At 45.1% G+C, this 17,935-nt stretch overlaps 1 protein-coding gene across 1 annotated transcript in view; it reads right to left on the reverse strand.

Moving 5' to 3' along the window:
• Nucleotides 1–1,060: 1,060 nt before the first annotated feature.
• LOC142502041 (ovostatin-like) overlaps nucleotides 1,061–17,935 on the reverse strand; it is a 178,990-nt gene continuing 162,115 nt past the window's right edge. Inside the window, 14 exon segments of the mRNA XM_075612832.1 lie at nucleotides 1,061–1,303; nucleotides 1,632–1,686; nucleotides 4,905–5,007; nucleotides 6,138–6,200; nucleotides 7,284–7,374; nucleotides 8,095–8,219; nucleotides 8,466–8,681; nucleotides 9,060–9,280; nucleotides 11,417–11,579; nucleotides 13,080–13,154; nucleotides 13,743–13,902; nucleotides 14,395–14,476; nucleotides 14,683–14,859; nucleotides 16,607–16,690. Of these exon segments, the coding sequence (XP_075468947.1) occupies nucleotides 1,643–1,686; nucleotides 4,905–5,007; nucleotides 6,138–6,200; nucleotides 7,284–7,374; nucleotides 8,095–8,219; nucleotides 8,466–8,681; nucleotides 9,060–9,280; nucleotides 11,417–11,579; nucleotides 13,080–13,154; nucleotides 13,743–13,902; nucleotides 14,395–14,476; nucleotides 14,683–14,859; nucleotides 16,607–16,690 (1,604 nt within the window). The 3' untranslated portion in view covers nucleotides 1,061–1,303; nucleotides 1,632–1,642.

A 17,935-nucleotide genomic window follows, 5' to 3' on the forward strand; every position in this document is an offset into this window, starting at 1 on the left:
AAGGCCATGAAGCTGCTTTAATGTAATTTTTATTAATAGCGAGCGGCAGCAGGGGGTCTCCTTACCTGAAGCGCTTTGATTTCTGCCTCAGGGACCCCCTGCTTCCCGAGTTACAGGCCCTGGTATGTGGCATTGGGTGCCAGTATCGCCTCCATTTTTAAATCCCCCGTGTCACTCACGTGGGATTTAAATAATGAAGGAGATATCGGCACCCCATACCAGGGCCTGTGACTCAGGAAGCAAGGGGTCTCCGAGGCTGAAATCAATGCGGTTAATCTCAGGAGAATCCCTGCTCCCGCACACTATTAATAAAAATTACATTAAAGCAGATTCATTACCATAGCAGATAGCCGCTATGGTAATGAATTTGTTCAATTTTTTATTTGGGTTTTAATACTAGTATATTGTAGCAGGGGGTCTCCGGAGCAGTACAACGTTGATTTGAGTTGCAGGGACACCCTGCTTCACCAGATACAGGTCCTGTTATGGGGTGCCAGTACCTCCTATGCATTTAAATGTCCCGTGTCACGTGACCGTGGGAATAAAATGCATAGGAGATACCGGCACCCCATAACGGGGCCTGTATCTCGGGAAGCAAGGGGTCCCCAGACCTCAAATCAACGAGGTTCTGCTCCGGAGACCCCCTGCTACAATACGCTAGTATTACATTTTATATTAAAAACTTTTGATCTCTGGCGAGATTTGCACGGAGAGGCAGCTCGTTCTCTGCAGCAGAAAGAAATTGACGGGTGAGTCCTTTTCAGAGGGGCGATCAGCACGTCGCCGGCTACTCAGCAGTTTCGCAAATGTTGCTATCACAGGTATTCTGGGCTTTCTGCATACCGTGATAGTAACGCTGTCAAATCTGGCGATTTAAACAGCCCTGTGATTTTTTTGGGGGCGCTTAGTGTATAGGCCCCTAAACCTGTAATAGGCCAAAAACTAGACGTGTAATACCAGGGCCCCTAATCCCAGGGGCACGTCCTGTGAGCTAGACAGTCATTGAGGTTAGACCTACAGTATTAGCCCCCTCACAAATCACAGAACACTGTAATGCAGTGTGATGTTTATTTCAGATTAAATCATGTGAGAGTAGAGGAAGGTTTTGGAAGATGTGCCAGTGCAGATGAAAAATAGATCTGTCTCTACAAGCAGGACAGGTGTGCTCTGAGTATCTATCTCAATGCAGAGCCGACAGATGCAGGCCCCTCAGCAACTAAGGGTTAATAAAATGATCAGACGTTAGAGGCCTTCATTCTTTCTATTTCTTTCATGGACAGGACTTGCTTTGATTCCAACATTCCTGTGAATGGAAAGAGATGCAAGTGAGAGGGGAACTAAAATAAAAATACACACAAATACAAACCCCTCCATTCAGACAAATATACACTAGGGCAATATTTCCTAAGCGGTGCTATTCCACAAGACACTTTCTGCTGCCACTGACTGGAATAGGACATAAGGGGTGTCCCTGTGCCAGAAGGGGGGTGTCGTGCAGAATAGCACCACTTAGTAAAGCTTGCTGTATTTAGAGCTCGATACATAACCCTCACTCCTGTGTAAAACTGGAGGAACTGATAAAAACATAATTCTCCATAAAACGTGGTATTTGCATGCGAATGTGATATTACCTTAATACTTATTATTTACTGCATGGGTGTTTGAGTACGGCAACACCATTCTCATCTGTTGGAGAAGTGAAAAAGCACAAAGCATTAGAACAGGTGGGAATATTATTATCAGTTATTGTAAGGGGTGTTGCAGAAAATATTAGGTATGAGTTGTCAGATCAGACACAGGCCCTGGCATGATTACCTGAGTACACAGGTTACCTTCAATTTGTATAGTTTAGGACCTTTTTCTATTTGTATCTCAGATTATTTTATTCCATAGACGGCTCATGCTCTCAACACCCACTCAGTGAGGAATTCTATTGTCTCTTGTGTCACCTGAGTCAATTGTAGAGTGAGCAGCATCTGATTTCAATTCCCAAGTGCCTTATCCAATTTATACTACGAGTCCTATGGATTTCCTGAACAGAAGCTGCACTAACCAAACTAATAAAAGGACCCGCAAAACCGCAACAGTCTGAGCCCTACATTGGTTCAAACTGTCGACCTACATATCACCCGCCAGCATTTAAACATTGAGGTGTCCCTAGGAGTAAAGATACATGTTTCACCATTTGGTTCACACAAAATTTGAGATATTCACGAAAACATCCCAAAGGTTTTTTAAACCTATTATTTTTCACCATTTGGACACTAAAGCTCCCAATTTTCACCAAGCGTGTGCAAATATTCACATACACAAGAGCTTGATCCATTCTGTTTGCTGTCCTGAGGAATGTGATGGATCTCACAGGCTCTGTAACAGGTGGTGCCCTGTCCTTGCACACACAGAGGGGGTGGTAGAGTCTGCTCCACATTGTTCAGCATCCTCCACATTGTGAAGTGGACAAAATTTACAAAGTGGGGTGAAAAAAAATCAATAAACTAAAGTGCATTTGCGCTGAAGTAACAGTGTCAGATAGGACAATAAAGTCAAGGTGTAAAAATAAGGGGAGGCACAAAAAATGGCCACTTCCCATCCAACTAGAGGGTATGCTGCTATTCAAGTTGATGGCTCAAATATCACAAATTTGAGAATAAAAGGAAAAGAAAAGCACAAAACCCTCATGGTGTAGTATTTAAATCATTTAGCAGTATATAAAGTGGGAATTGATGCACATACAAAAATGTTATTTAAATAATGCATTGTAGGCATAAAACCACTGGCTGCGGACTCCAAGGAGAGCTCACACGCCGACACTGACCAGAAGTGCAGGGACACAAGGTCACCGGAATGTGGATATCCTTGGTAGTGCAGGGAGTATCAGTCCAACAAAAGTAGGATCTCTCCATGCCAGACTCCTTGGAGTCCACAGTCCATGGTTTTCATACCTAAAATGCTTATTTAAATTTCCTTTTTGTATGTGCAACTATTACCCAATTTTTATACCACTAAATGATTTAAATACTACACCATGAGGGTTTTGTGTTTTTCTTTTCCTTTATCCTCCACGTTGTATAGCATTTAACAATGGTGCCTGTGCATAGAGCGTCTATGGACTCCTAAGTCGTACAGTACTTCTTAACTTCAGAAGCAGATATAGGAGCTGTCGGCAGGGCCGTTTTAAGACCTTCGTAGGCCATAGGCACTTTTATTGCTAGAGGCCTGTGTGTCCGATATTTTTACTCCTTTTTATGCTAATTTCATCGTTTGCTTGTTTCTTTCGATACTAGCAATATTTGGCATCGATACTTTTGTTTTGATATTTCAAAGATATCGATACTTCGAAGGCATTTTAAATTAAAATGTGCTGATTTCTCTAATTTTGTGATTTTTTTTTGTTTAGGTATTTTTTCAAGTGAAATATAGTAGGCCCTAAAAGGTTCGCAGGCCCTAGGCACTGTGCCTAGTCTGCCTAATGTATAAAGTAGCCCAGTATAATCATCACTTGACTCCGTCAGACTCATCACCTGGGTGGTGTCAGGACAATCATTCTACCAAGTTTCATCTTGAAAGAAATCGGCTTGGGTGTAATTCTGTGTCCTACCTGCTGTATAGTGTTTACAGTAAATCATTCTAAGGAAATTTAATGAAGAATACTTTTCTCAGCAGCATTTCAAGTTTAAAACCTTGGCAAGTTTTTATGAATGCTGAGAACTTCGCAAAATATTTGTGAATGGTGAGAGTCCAATAGTCGCCCATTTCAGAAACTTGTGTAAATATTTCTCAGATCTCTACTGAGAAGTAGACAGAGTATTGTGCTTGTCAAACATCTCCCTGTGCAGTCCAACACCATGCTGCCCTTTACCACCATCTTCCCTTTGGCCACATTGTACTATATTAACCACCAGGCTACCTTCTAACATGCATTGGCAAGTTCAAGCTTTCACACTATTATTGACCACATCACTGTACTGTAAATCCTCGCTCAACCCTTCCTCCTCCTGGCTGCAACCACACTGCAGATACAGTTCTTAAACTGCAAAAACCTCACTCTCAGAATCGGTTGTAAAATAATTAAAGATACATTAGCACATGCAAAAACATTCAACGTCTTTCAACATTTCTGAATATTGCTAGTTTAAGAGGTTTATTAAATGTTTCAAGTTCACTTTCAAATGGCAAAACCAACAGATGTCCCTGTATCCTATTCTGAAACATTGCGCATTCCATCCCCAAACACTGTATTCTTTCCTGAAACAATATGTATTATAGTTATGAATGTTAATACCAGGGTCAGACTCAGTCGTGCTTTAATGGTTCTTATTCATTTAGAGATCAGTGCATTTTCCATTAGAACCGGGATCTGTGAGTGCCACCATAACAAGGAATTCTATGGACTTTGTCGCTCTTTAGACACTATCTGATGTCACTTTTTGTGAAATTATTTGAATTTAATGAGTGGTTGCTATAGAAGTCGTTCTCTTGTTTACATTGTACCACCCCTCTTCTTCCCCTCCTGCATTCACACACAGATCCAGCTGTGCCCGCTTCATGCATTAAAAACACACAGTAGGGATCAAGAGTGGGACACGGCTGGAGTTTGACTCATAAGGGTATATGTTGGAAAAAGTGGTGCAATTCAGGGGCAAAAACTCTACACCATATGTACTTAAAGGTTTTATTTGATACTTGCAGTATGTCGCAATTCCCCTCCCCCCCCAGAACTGCAACACTTTTGCCTTAAAACATAACCCCCATAATTCTTATTTATTGTAAATAAAACATGTATATTAATAAAAATAGGTACATACTATATGTTCTATACCTGTGCGCACACGCGCACACACACACACACACACACACACACACACACACACGTATGACCTGCTCATGCAGCACCGGGACGTTACCTGATTCATAGTAGTCATACACTTTAACAAATGAGGGCTGGAAATTTTGCACTCTGCTGCCCATCTCCACTTTCAGAGAATAGGAAGTGGGTTCACTGGAGACCTGCAGAGAAACAATGAAGGGAAAGGTTATACAGCGAACAAGAGGGAGAAGCCACACAAGAGTGACATCGAGAAGGAGATCATGAAGAGTACAGTGGCCAAATGGCTTACACAAGTAGTGGTATGTGCCCGATTTTTACTAATGCTAAATTATTCATATTGGGGCAAAGCTCTTTGGTAAGTATATGTGACTGTGCTCGTCTCTAATCAGGAGGTGGACCCGCAGGGCTGAGGTAGGGATGCAAATAAACCGACCACAGCCCAGGGACAGAGTTCTGTAAAAGTGTCCGTAGTCGGTATGGAAGCAGGGGTCAGGGCGGGCGGCAGAGTAGCAAAGTCCAGGGGACAGGCAGAGAGGTCAGGGCTGGCGGCAGAGGTGCAAAGTCGAGGAGGCACGCAGAGGCTGGAAGGAAGGTAGTAAGGTCGGGGTCACGGTCCAGGGTCAGTAACAGGAATTAAAAACAGGCAAGAGGATAAGGCGTAACGGCAAAGACCGACAGGAGCTGCAAACACACAGAACTTTGCTCAGCGACTCTCTATGGTAACTGCAGCTTTATAAAGCAGACTGCCAGTACCCAAAATGGCCACAGAGAGCAGAAAGAGCAGGAGAGAGAGAAAACCTGGACCGTAGTGAAAACCCGGCACGGACCGAGCAGGATCCTTACAGTATATTAGAAAGATTCCTGCAATGTTTATGTTTAGTCTTTCTTAAAGATTTTTTTTTAACGAAGTGTAACCAAATGTATAGTTAAAAATGTGTGGGTCTGTAATTATAAAACTAGCTGCACTGTCTGCTGAAACCGTACCACACTGATCACTGGAACAGTGATATATATATATATATATATATATATATATATATATACAGTGTTCGATAAACCTATACATTAATTTGGTCGCCCCGGGCGAGTGGATTTAACCCCCGGGCGAGTAAATATTGGCCTAACCCCCGGGCGAGTAAATATTGGCCCAAGCAGCACACGTTTGGTACTAGGTGGCGAGTAGATTTTTTATATATATATATATATATATGATAAATGTGAATGAAAGAGGCTGCAGGTAGATCGATAGTGGGTTGTAGCACACTGGGTTAAGGGTTAATATGGCCATTAAAGTGCTCAGCTCACTTACAGATTCAAGGTACAGATACAGGTGGTTGTTTTTCTGTTCAACTTTGGAAACTTTCGTCCTCAGCTGTGGAGAGAAGAGAGAACTATTTAGGGAGATGGGCAGCTTTGGTATCTCACCCTGCCCGTTATGAACCATATTTATGAAGCAGTCTTCTACAATAAGGCAACTTCCGGAGCTGCAAGACTCTTTACAGATGATAAAAGTTAATACATTTTAAAGGTCTGTCACGGGAGACGAGGACTAATACCAGGGATCAATATCGCCAGACAGAAACACAAGAGTTTATAAAATGAATTTATTGGAAAACATGAATCCACAACAATACAGATAAACGGATAACACACCTACTCAAAATTGGGGAAACTGGGGCACCTATGTGCAGGGATCTCCCTAGAGAGATTTTCCCTGGTCTATCGCAACAGGATGTCTTCTGCACTGGACTCCAGGTCTGGCACCAGCACCGGAATCTTCTCTGGTACAGAAACTTGAGCTGCAGCTAACAGCTCCTGCAATTCCTTCAGCCTAACTAGGGATCTCCCTAACCACCTTCTTATACACTTACCCACAACTTTGCAACATTCAAGGGCCAGGTGCTGTCTACATGCCCAGCTGCTGATTGGTGGATTAAACAGCAACATTACAAAGAGCAACATGCGAACTGAAAGGTCGCAGATAACTTTTGCAACATTTCTCCTGCAACCAAAATTAACCCCTGGTCCCTGATGTGCTGGAACCAGGCAACATAATACTTAGCTATACATACGCAGGACATAATACAACGGTAGTATTGATAGGTAGGGGTAATGCAGGGCTAGACTTTTATTAAACACAGTCATATTTACCCTTACCGTCACAGTGTCTTATGCAGAAGATTGCTTAATAAATATGGACCTTCTAGATCTCCTTTGTACTGCTAAATTAACCCACAGCCTGCCCCCCCTCCTGCTTCTCACAATCCCATCCTGTGATGCTCTGACCCATGACACCAGTGTTACTGTCCCTCCTCTCACAAAGAGATCCCAAGAGCCCCTTTTCACTCACACCCCCTTTCTTAAGCACACCCTCCAATGCCCCTTGCATATTGTAATGTCACATGGTTATTGACGCAGGAGATTACTGTTTACTGTTACATTGTTTCTCTCATACCTCACTGATGGAACCATAATCCGCCGTGTATCCAGACAGCATCTTTAGGTCTATAATGGCCATGTTGGACTTGTTCCGGCTGCCATGATAACTGCAACAGAGACAGGAGCGTCAGTCAAAATGTTTAGAGAAGAAGCAGAGCAAAGCTCGGGTGTGTAAAATAGACCTTGGTTTACAGAACTCTAAGGATTAAATGCATGTTTGCAAATGTAAATCTAATATCACAGACTTACAATTGGAAATATAGACTCAGAGATTAATAGGTTGAATCTATGTCAGCGCAGAAACAAATCTTGCCTTATGCGCCAATATATATTTAGTTATTTTGTCTTTTAGTGAGAGACAGCTGTGTATATCCTTAGTGCGAGGTGAGTGTAATGAGAAGTTACTTTCCATGTGATGGTTCTGCAGGCTGTAGTGAGACAGCTGTATATATCCTTAGTGCGAGGTGAGTGTAATGAGAAGTTACTTTCCATGTGATGGTTCTGCAGGCTGTAGTGAGATAGCTGTGTGCGCCTCAGCAAATGATACACGTACACCAAGTACCAGATAACCAAGTCTTGAGAATAAGAAGCATGTGGAGTAATCGCAGTCTATGGTATGATGTAATAACCCCCTGCTAGAGATTCTTGTGCATGACACAGTGCGGGAGATTCAGTGGTAATCACACAGTGACTCGCGTTAACTACTAGTGAAGTTAATGTCAGTGAACGTGATATTGAGGTGCGGTAACCCGTATCGTACCTTCGTGAGTTCCAGCGAGAGAGAGATAGCTGTATATGACAGTGAGAGATAGCTATGCACTCAGTACCTGACTTGGATGCCGATGGTAAAGGTATACGCCACATCATTTACACAGCTCTCAGACGATGTATTTACAGAGAGAGAAAAGGCCGAGTTTACTTTGGGCACCGGGATGTTATATCGAACTGTGGTCTGCAGAGAGAAAGCACAAGATGAGCTCATGTCCACATACACATCGCTATATAATGAGGCTGCTCACACCTATCTGATCCATTGTATATAACGCAGGACCACATGATTCATGCGATAATGCGATGTTACCTGCGACGGGTTATTCACATTACTGTATAATGTTATATTGTTACCTATATCATTCACATTATTATGTTACATTGTTACCTGCAGTGGGTGATTCACATTAAATTATTAATTTATTACCTGCACCAGGCAGCAGCCAGAACCGGTGACACTGATGCTGTAATCCCCACTTGCTGTGGGTAGCGCCTCCCTCTGGACCACCAGTCTGTTGGAGCTATCCACATTGAACTGTGCAATCACTGCATTTTGTGCAGACACACGGACCTGGTTATTGGCGTTTTTTTTATATACCAGGCAGCCATAACCAGCGAGAGCCTGCAGGACCACCACTGTGTCCTGTATGAGAGGGAGATAAGGGGTTAATGAAGGTCTCTGCCCCCTGCCTGCCTGAAATAACACAAGTATTCCTGTATCAGTATATCCTGGCTCTGCCATTGACTTTCTAAAAGACCTGTGGCCGATTTTTCTTCCTGTCTGCACTAAAAGGGAGTGATGGAGCCAAAGTCCTGTACCATTTCTCCTCCACCTTTTCTGCTACTGATCCTGTATCTGCTTGGCTATGGCCAACCACACTTTCCTCTGATGCACAGGTTCCCTTATTCACCCTATTCTTATATCAGTCTGATCTCAGGTCTCTCACTGACCCTGTGTATGACACCCCCTTGGCCACAGTTCCTGGTTATTTCAGACCCCACACCCAGAGCCCCTCATTACCGCTGTTGACCGGTATCCCCCATTTGAATTCTGCTGCCGAGCAAGCCAAAGAGTGATCTGAGCCATGTAGGTTTTATCTTGCGGAGATGAAGAAGGACCCTTAGTCAGGCCAAGCAGTACGTAGGCGGTAATCTCTATATCAGCCGAGGCAAAGGGGGCATAGAAGAAAGGAACTGCCTCCAAATCTGGCTTCACTTTGCGCTCCCAATGAATGGTGTTTACTGTTAGGAGGAGAGGAAGGTAGAGATAAAGAGGGAGGGGAGGTAGATGGTGAGAGAAAAGAGGAGACAATGATGGATGGAATTGACATCAATTTAATATTTTCTTTCTTGTGAAGTGTACAGTACATAGAACATAGGCTCTTAGACCGACGGTTAATCGGTTTGGTAGATACCCTCTATTTCTACTCTAGTTTAAATATTGATTCTACACTGCAGCTCTTTTTAATACTAGTCATTGGTTGGCTTTATTATAGCCACGGGAGTTAGGCCTGGTACTATCCACGAAGTACTGGTTTCATTACATAGCAGCCTGCTATGTTTGAGTCTAATAGGCAGCATTTAACTTTTGTTGCAGCAGCTAGACTGGAGGTTTTTCAGTTCACAGAGGAACTATACACGCCTCAGGGCACTGCCCTCTGTAGAGTTTTTACTCACTGCATTTGATGCAGCACTTTGTCCAATATCCCAACTGTTCACCAACTAATATTCATAACTCACAGCTGATATTCCTGACTCTCCCCAGTGATACCTTACATTGTTACTGTACTATGCTATTTGGTGTTCTATGAGGCTATCATTCTATGTAGGGGTGATTAACTCAAACCACCACTCCACCAATTTAGCATTATTATTCCTGGAGCGGCCATCTATTATTTGTGGTCATTTTCCACCACGCTAGCCACTACCTGGCTTTTTTTTACTCTATTAGAGTTGCTATCTAGGGTATCTATCCTCCTTATTAATATTTTCACTGTAGCCCTTGGTTTCTACACACAGTTTTTAATTAGTTCATTTACTCACCTGATACACCAGTGTGCAAATCGACAGAGACTTTTTCTTCTAGTACTAGTTTACAATACATTGAGTTGCATATGGGGCTTTGCATCCTGCCTCGAAAAGCTTACAGTCTAATTTTTGGTGCCTAAGGACAGGGCCATTGACAAGGATGGACAGCTGTGATGAGCCTGACCAACCGCATCTATGGCCGTGCGTATAGTGCCCGCGATGGGCGACAGCGACGCTGCCCAAAAACAAATACATTGCCACCACGTGCGCTTATATTAAACGCGACAGCGACAATGCGATGGAGCTATGTCGCGTCGTGAACTTTGGAAGCTAGCAATATTTGATTTTTCAAGGGCTGTCGCCTCATGAGACAGCCCCTGAACCAATCAAATGCCAGTACGCCCGCGACGCCACCGCAAAGCGAAATATAACTTTCACTAGCGGTGACGGGTGATGTCACCCATCGCGTCGCCGGTCGCGGGCACTCTGCGCACGGCCTATCCGTGGGCCAGACTTCTCTGAAATTCTGCGGTCAATCAGCTGACTCAACAAATCAGCTGGGGCCTGAGTAATGGCTGAGTCCTGAATCCTATCAAACCTCTTAGCGGGCCAGACTGAGGGAGATGAAACCGGGATTTCAACAAGGTTCCCGTGCTTCAGAAGATGTGTTTTATCCACATTGCCATAAACTCTCAGCCAGTACGCCAATCCCTTCTGCATCATGGTATAAAACAGCGGTGCGCAAACTGGGGGGTGCGAGACAGCCTGCGGGGGGGGCGCGGTTTACAGAGGCCCCGTGCGCTTCCCAAAGGCACTTAAATTAAGTGCCGGGGGAGCTGCAGGGCCTCTGTAAACCTTTACTTACCTTGGCTCCACACGCATCGCCATGGCAACGCAGCGTCAAATGATGCCGCGTGGTCATGTGATGTCACATTTGTATGGCAACGTGACATCATGACGCCGGAGCCGAGGTAAGTGGAGGTGAGGGGGGGCACGGGGGTGAGGTGACCGCCGGCAGGGGGGGGCAGGGAAAAAAGTTTGCGCTCCCCTGGTATAAAACATTACAAATAGCTGTGTTTCCCACTAAATTGACACTACAGGGTGTAATAATTATTATTCACCTTTGGGCCTTAACACAAAGGGGGCTGCAGCGCATTGCAATGAATGTGACTAAAACCTTCAGCATGCGGGAGACGCTGCAGAGTGTATTGAACAAGTGTAACAGATATAAAGAAGTATATGACAGGAAAAGGGTCATGGGCAGGTATATTTCTTGGGCGCTTGAGCAGTGCTGGATAGGGGTGAATGGGACAAACCTATTATCAGACCTCAGTGGGGCACATGAAATACCTTTGGAAGTCGCCTCTGCCCTCAGCTGCTCAAACAGAGCATTGCTCTTCTCATAATTCCCGGCCACTCTGTAAGCGTAGAACATCAAAGCCCGGTTATAAAGGCTCTGCTGAGATCCAGAAGCGGCATCCAGGCAGCGGAGAGCTGAACGCAACAGTGTTTGCTGCAAGAAACAAAGAAGACATTAGTGATGATACATCTAGGCAGGCACATAGAATAGCGCAGGTCACCCGGGGGTGATATTTATTCAGTGAGATAATAAACTATGAATCCATATACTCATGGATCTTACAAGGCCTGTTTAATAGACAACAATTGTACTCACTATTGTAAAGAGCCATTATATCTTCATTGATCGGAAAGGGATCTATATACCGATATACAGAATGCAGAATATGGAATAGAAATTCCAATTTAATGGTGTAGTAGTAAAATAAGTCATTCAGACAGATCACATATCTATTAATCTATACCTATTAATATGTGATATGTCCCCCAATATAGTATATACAATGTGTGTTACCAAAGAGCACACATCCCAACACAACCATTATGTGTAGTAACATAGGAGACCGGCAGAGGCAGCTCTATCACAAGGACACTTAGGCGGCCACCTACAGTAGGAACCTGTGGCTGAAGGCGCCCTACAGTCTCCTGTGCTTCTGTCCAAATCTGCCTTTTGTGAGACCTCCACGCACGTTTGGGTATTTGTGTACTGTGGCTGCGGGTTGAACCCGATGAGCAGCAGGAATCATGTGAAGCTTCTCTCTCTGTAGCTCTACACTCATTCCCCATCATACAGTTAGAAAAATGGGGATACAAAAAAATATATTGGGGACTGGGACCCCTGTGAAACTTACAGAAAGTTCCACAAGACCTGGAGCCCCCACTGTAGAAGGGATGGATGTATTAGTTGTTGATACGACATGGAAAAATGTCTGCAGGAATAATACTATAATTGTGGGAGGGCAGTAGGTATCAGATTTGATTAGATATACAACGGACTCCCTGGAAATAAAGTGAATTGTTTACTTTGCTTGTTGTAAATAATAAATACACTGGTAAGGGTGTTAGCGGGCAAAATAAACGATGCTGTGTGTGAACGTCCCTTTAAAAGAAACAATTAACCAGCGCTGATTTACATTACTCATTCTCGCGCCTTTTGTTTCCTGTTTATGGAATGCTTTGCCAGTGGTAAACCAGAACTGAAAGGGTTACAAAAACGTACACCAATCTACAGTGGAGACACATGAGACTTAAAATATTAACTGTGAGCCAAGTTGCCATTGAATTTTCATTCTTCCTTTGGGGAAGGAAGTCTCTCATGTGCAGAGTTCAGGCTGGTATCAGTTCTCCTGCACTTTATGGACACACTGTGTATAAAGGAAGTGTGTGTGCATACAGAGGGTTGCAATGCTTCTGTACACACTGCACCAGTGTCAGTTTGTAAAAAGGTGTTTGTGCATCAGCTTCTGACCGTGCTGCACCAGTTCTGCATATAGATGGATACAGCTTATGCAACGCACAACAGAGAGAGGACAATGGGGACATCTTGTGGTCACTTGTTTGCTGCACTTTTCCTAGAGATAATGGAAAGCTTAATTCCCCTGATAGTAGACTGGGTGGGAGTAGAAGCCAGTAAGTAGCAGGATACATCACTTACCCCTCCTGGGTAATCAGACTGCATCAGGATAGCAACGACATATGCAGTGAAACTGATATCATTTTCAGCACCACCCTATGAAAAAAAAATGTAACAAGAGCCATTAATAATTCACATGCTGGAATATACACAGAGCCGGTGTAACCCCTCCCAGGAGAAATACTACAAAGTGTATCTATTTATTTACAGCTCCCAGTTGCAACAGCACCAGCATTACCAGGGGAAAAACAAAACATATCAATCAATGTGAACTTTGTCTTTGATAAATCTGGTGCTGTTCTCTGCATTACTATTTCTGAACTGATTTTGCAGCGGGGAAACTTTGGTTCAAGTTTCCTATAATGAGAAGCAGGATAACGAGGCTTAATTGAAGGGAGGGGTTCAGCGTCATATGGAAAAAAAGCAAAAAGTATTTTACCAAAAGTCTGAGGCAGATCTTTCTCAACAGGATATTCCAACCTGCCCCTCACCCCCAGCTATTTATAATCCGCCAGCACCCCGTGCTTCTGCATCATCGGTAAAGCCTCTCGCCTTACCAAATTAATCCCATTGGTAATGTGTTGCAGGCCCCTCTAGCAGTAAATAGGACATGGATTGCTTTATAACATCGATATTAAGCAGTCTCCCTCCCCCAGTGCCCCCAGGTCAGCCTGCCTCTCTTACCTTCAGATCACTGTGAAACAGAGTCCCCGTGGGTGTGAAGCAGCCGGTGTTCAGGTTCTGGAGGCGTTCCAGGTAGATTAGGGCCTGATTCTGGACGTTAGGATCAACAAAAGTATACGGCTTTATTTGTTCGAAGGTCCAGAAGGTTAGAGCGGTCAGCCTGAGACAGAGAACAAAGCTCATATAAACTATCTATACAGAGTCCTGCAAACAGCACCCCTCACACACAGCGCTCACTGTATCTGCCCTGCAGCACCTTTTCCCTGCAAAGAAAGTATGGCTCCTCCCAAAAAGGCTTTCATCATATTACTTCTATGATATCCTTTCATTAAAGTATAAAAGGCAATATGGATTGACAATTATTCACTTAATAAATGGTAATTTTGGGCTACAGCTCTTAAGGCGATAGATTCATAGAGGGGGCAAAAAACCCTAGAAAACTGTAGCAAACTGATAAAATACTGACTGCAGACTGCATAAAAAGTTGATAGGAAAACCCAATGCATTATACAAATTGAGTAAACGATGCTGTACATACAGTATAATGCTGCCCTGGAGCCGCCCTCCTGATTCCTCCCTTTTACACACACACGTTCCTTTGCTTTCTCGGGTGCAGACTGGCTCTGGGCTTACATTGTCACGCTTCACTCACCATGCACTTCCCTGAGAATCGCTTGCTCCAAAAGCGCTGAAACTTCCATCAGAGTGCCGGTATCCAAGCTGCTTGATATATCCTGAGAAAGAACAGTGAGGGGAATATATGGGTAGAGAAAGCATAGGATTCCTATAATTTCTGTGGTAAATATAGATGAAAAACATCCCTCTATGTAACATGTGCACACGTATACAACTGCAGGCACAAAGGTGCGTTAATAACCAAAGTTCATGAAACACACACCAAACATTAACGGTACAGTGCAAGGAGGGGCATCATTCTTACCATTACTCATGAATCCCACTGCTCTATCTTGAATCGCCGCAGTCAGCTGACCCGTGCAATTCAGATATTTCAGCACAAACGGTATTGGCATCAAAATAGCAAGATTCTGTTCACCGCAGCCCGTGGGCATCTGGATCAGAGACTCAGGATTGTTCACAGCATGGCCCAATAGATCGCCTGCAGAAGGGACGAAAGACACAGGTCAGGAACACAAAGGAGAATAGGATCAGCAGAAAGAGAGCGAAAGATTTCATGGTATTAGAGAGAGTGGCAGAGGGCATATTAACCTTTCATAAGAATGTGGCTGATTTTGCCCCAGTGTTGCATTAGTTCTGCACAGGGCCGGTGCAACCACTAGGCAAACTAGGTGGTCGCCTAGTGCGGCACATTTTTGGGGGCAGCGGAGGCAGCGTGCGGGATGTCAGAAGCAGAGCAGGCTGCTTATCTTTGCGTGCGGCCCACGCTCCAATGCAGCAGAACATGATCAGCAGGACATGCTCCTGCTGCAACTACAACATGTTCTCCCTGCACACTAATATTCAGGGTAAGAGAGAGGTGTCAAAATGGAGGGGGGAGGCAGGGAGTCAAAACGGAGGGGGAGTGTGTACAAACAGAGGGAGAGGTGTAAAAACGGAGGGGATGGGGGGCTGTAAAAGAAGGAGGGGATGGTGGGGTCTACAAAAGGAGGGGATGGGGGTGTAAAATCAGAGGAATGGAGGGGGGTGTAAAAATGGAGAGGATGGGGGGGGGTGTACAAAAGGAGGGGATAGCGGGTTGTACAAAAGGAGGGGATAGCGGGGTGTACAAAAGGAGGAGATAGCGGGGTGTACAAAAGGAGGGGATAGCGGGGTGTACAAAAGGAGGAGATAGCGGGGTGTACAAAAGGAGGGGATAGCGGGGTGTACAAAAGGAGGGGATAGCGGGGTGTACAAAAGGAGGGGATAGCGGGGTGTACAAAAGGAGGGGATAGCGGGGTGTACAAAAGGAGGGGATAGCAGGGTGTACAAAAGGAGGGGATGGGGGTGTAAAAGCGGAGGGGATGGGGATATAAAAACGGAAGGGATGAGGAGTTGTAAAAATGGAGTAAGAGGGGGCGAGAGAGAGAGGGGGATGGAGGGGGGGGCGAGAAGGGTGGAGGGGGTCGATGGGGGAGAGAAAGAGCTGGGGAGGAGGGGAGCATGTGGGGAGAAGCAGGTGAGGAGGGGAGCATGTGGGGAGAAGCAGGTGAGGACGGGAGCATGTCGGGAGGAGTATGTGGGGGAGAAGCTGGCGAGAGGCAGGGCCAATGCAACTACTAGGCAGCCTCGTATGACATTTTGGGGTACGGTAGACGGCGAGGCAGGTAATGGAGGCAGCGTGAATCCCGGGAGGCTGGGAGCAGAGCAGTCACAGAGTGAAAGCGTGCACTGCAGAACAGGAGGGCCGTGGCTTCAGTGGCAGAGAACACCTCAATGCTCCAACCTTGGCGACCCAGAAGGAACTGAGAACTTCCTGTGCCAGGTACGACCACCGCAGCCAGATAGAGAATGGGATGAAACCGGGTGAGGGAGGTGAGAGGATGAAGGGGGGCTGAACATGTGTGAGGAGGTGAACGTAGGTGAGAAGATGAAAAGGGGGTGAGGGAAAGGGAATGGAGAGGAGTGGGAGAGAGAGGGGGGATTGTGTCGGGCTGGGGCAAGTCCACCTAATATACAAAATATTCAGATTTTAGGGGATTTGTTTTTTGGGGGGTGGGGGCGCACGGCTGAATGCTCGCTGAAGGTGCCAAATACCCTTGCACTAGTCCTGCACTGCAGTGTGTTGCTGGTCCCTCGGGTCAGAAAAAAGTGTTTGAGCCCCGTAATAGGGGATTTACTGCTCTGTTCATAGACAGACAGGACTGAGCTGTGTGTGGACCAGTGTGTGATGTGTTTGCTCCACTCACCAATAACAGTCACATGAGCCTTGGCGGAGTCCTGCACTGTATTCACTGAGGGAGTGATGCTGATCGGAAACACTGAGGCTTTGCCTGTGAGAGGGCAGAGTTAACGGGGAGAAGAGGGGACACACAATTATACTGTGACAGAGACAGAGAGAATAGGGATATATAAACCATTGCAGTTGGAAGGATATACTGACATGCAGCCAGTGCAGATATATGGCTGCAGGGAAGGGTCATAGTGAAGGTACATACATTGTACCACAACGTGACAGTGACACAAAGAAATGAGGAACATGTTTCCCACTGAATCTGTAACTCGCTCTGTAGGGTGGATGTACCACAGACACAGGCTGCCCATTCAGCTGCAGGGGACAATGACTCAGGAAGAAGGGATCCAGCTGTCAGGAGTAGAGGTGTTTGTCTGACACAGCCCTGTCCCCGAGTCTTAGGCTGCGTCCCCTGTGCCGCGCTCATGCTTGAGAGTGGTGATGTCACCAACAAGCATGAGCATTCGGGTGTCCGGCAACTTTTTCTGCAAGCGCGAGTGGGGGGTGGATGGGGGGGGGGGGGGCAAAACACTGACTGGTGCTGATTGGCTGAGGAGGTCATGTGACCCCTCAGCGTGCCTCGAAGTTATACGTGCACGCTCACAAGCTTGCGCATGCCACCTGAGCGTGGCCGGACACATTTTAATTGATTGTGCTGACCACGCCAAGCACAGTCAGCGGCAGCGTGGACGCAGCCCTAATCAGAGATTGATCCTGGTGCAGACTAGCCCATCAAAACTCTATTGTTCCAAATATATATATATATATATATCAGCAAAAGAAGATGGAGGCACACAGTATTGAGTTGCAAATAGAATTGTTGAATGCTTGAAGCAGACAGAATAATTACGTTTCGGAGACGCAGCCCCTTCCTCAGATAATGGGTGACATTATAACTTGTAGTTTAAATAATCTGACGTCAGATTTAATTTAAATCCAGTTCACAGACTGTGATTATTTCGTATACGAAATCATATTGTTAAAAAAAAAAATATATATATATATTTTTAAAAGTGCTTCCGGATCAATTAAGTCATCGCGGGTGGGGGGCGGGGAGAGTCGCGTTTTGATGTCAGTTCAAAGGAAGGAAGAAAGAACCAATGGCTCACGGTGCTGCTTTCTCCACCCAATCCGGAAGCGCAGGCGCGCGGACGGGAGGATCAGGGAGCCTGTAGGAGTGAAGCCTCTAGACGGTCGTACCTCGGACTGGTGGTCTAAATGCTTTTTATTTCCTGGGGTATGTGAGTGCATTTCCACTGCTCTGTTGTACATTTTAACTTTATAA

Source organism: Ascaphus truei, chromosome 8 (genome assembly GCF_040206685.1).
Source record: "Ascaphus truei isolate aAscTru1 chromosome 8, aAscTru1.hap1, whole genome shotgun sequence".
NCBI classification, from domain to species: Eukaryota; Metazoa; Chordata; class Amphibia; order Anura; family Ascaphidae; genus Ascaphus; species Ascaphus truei.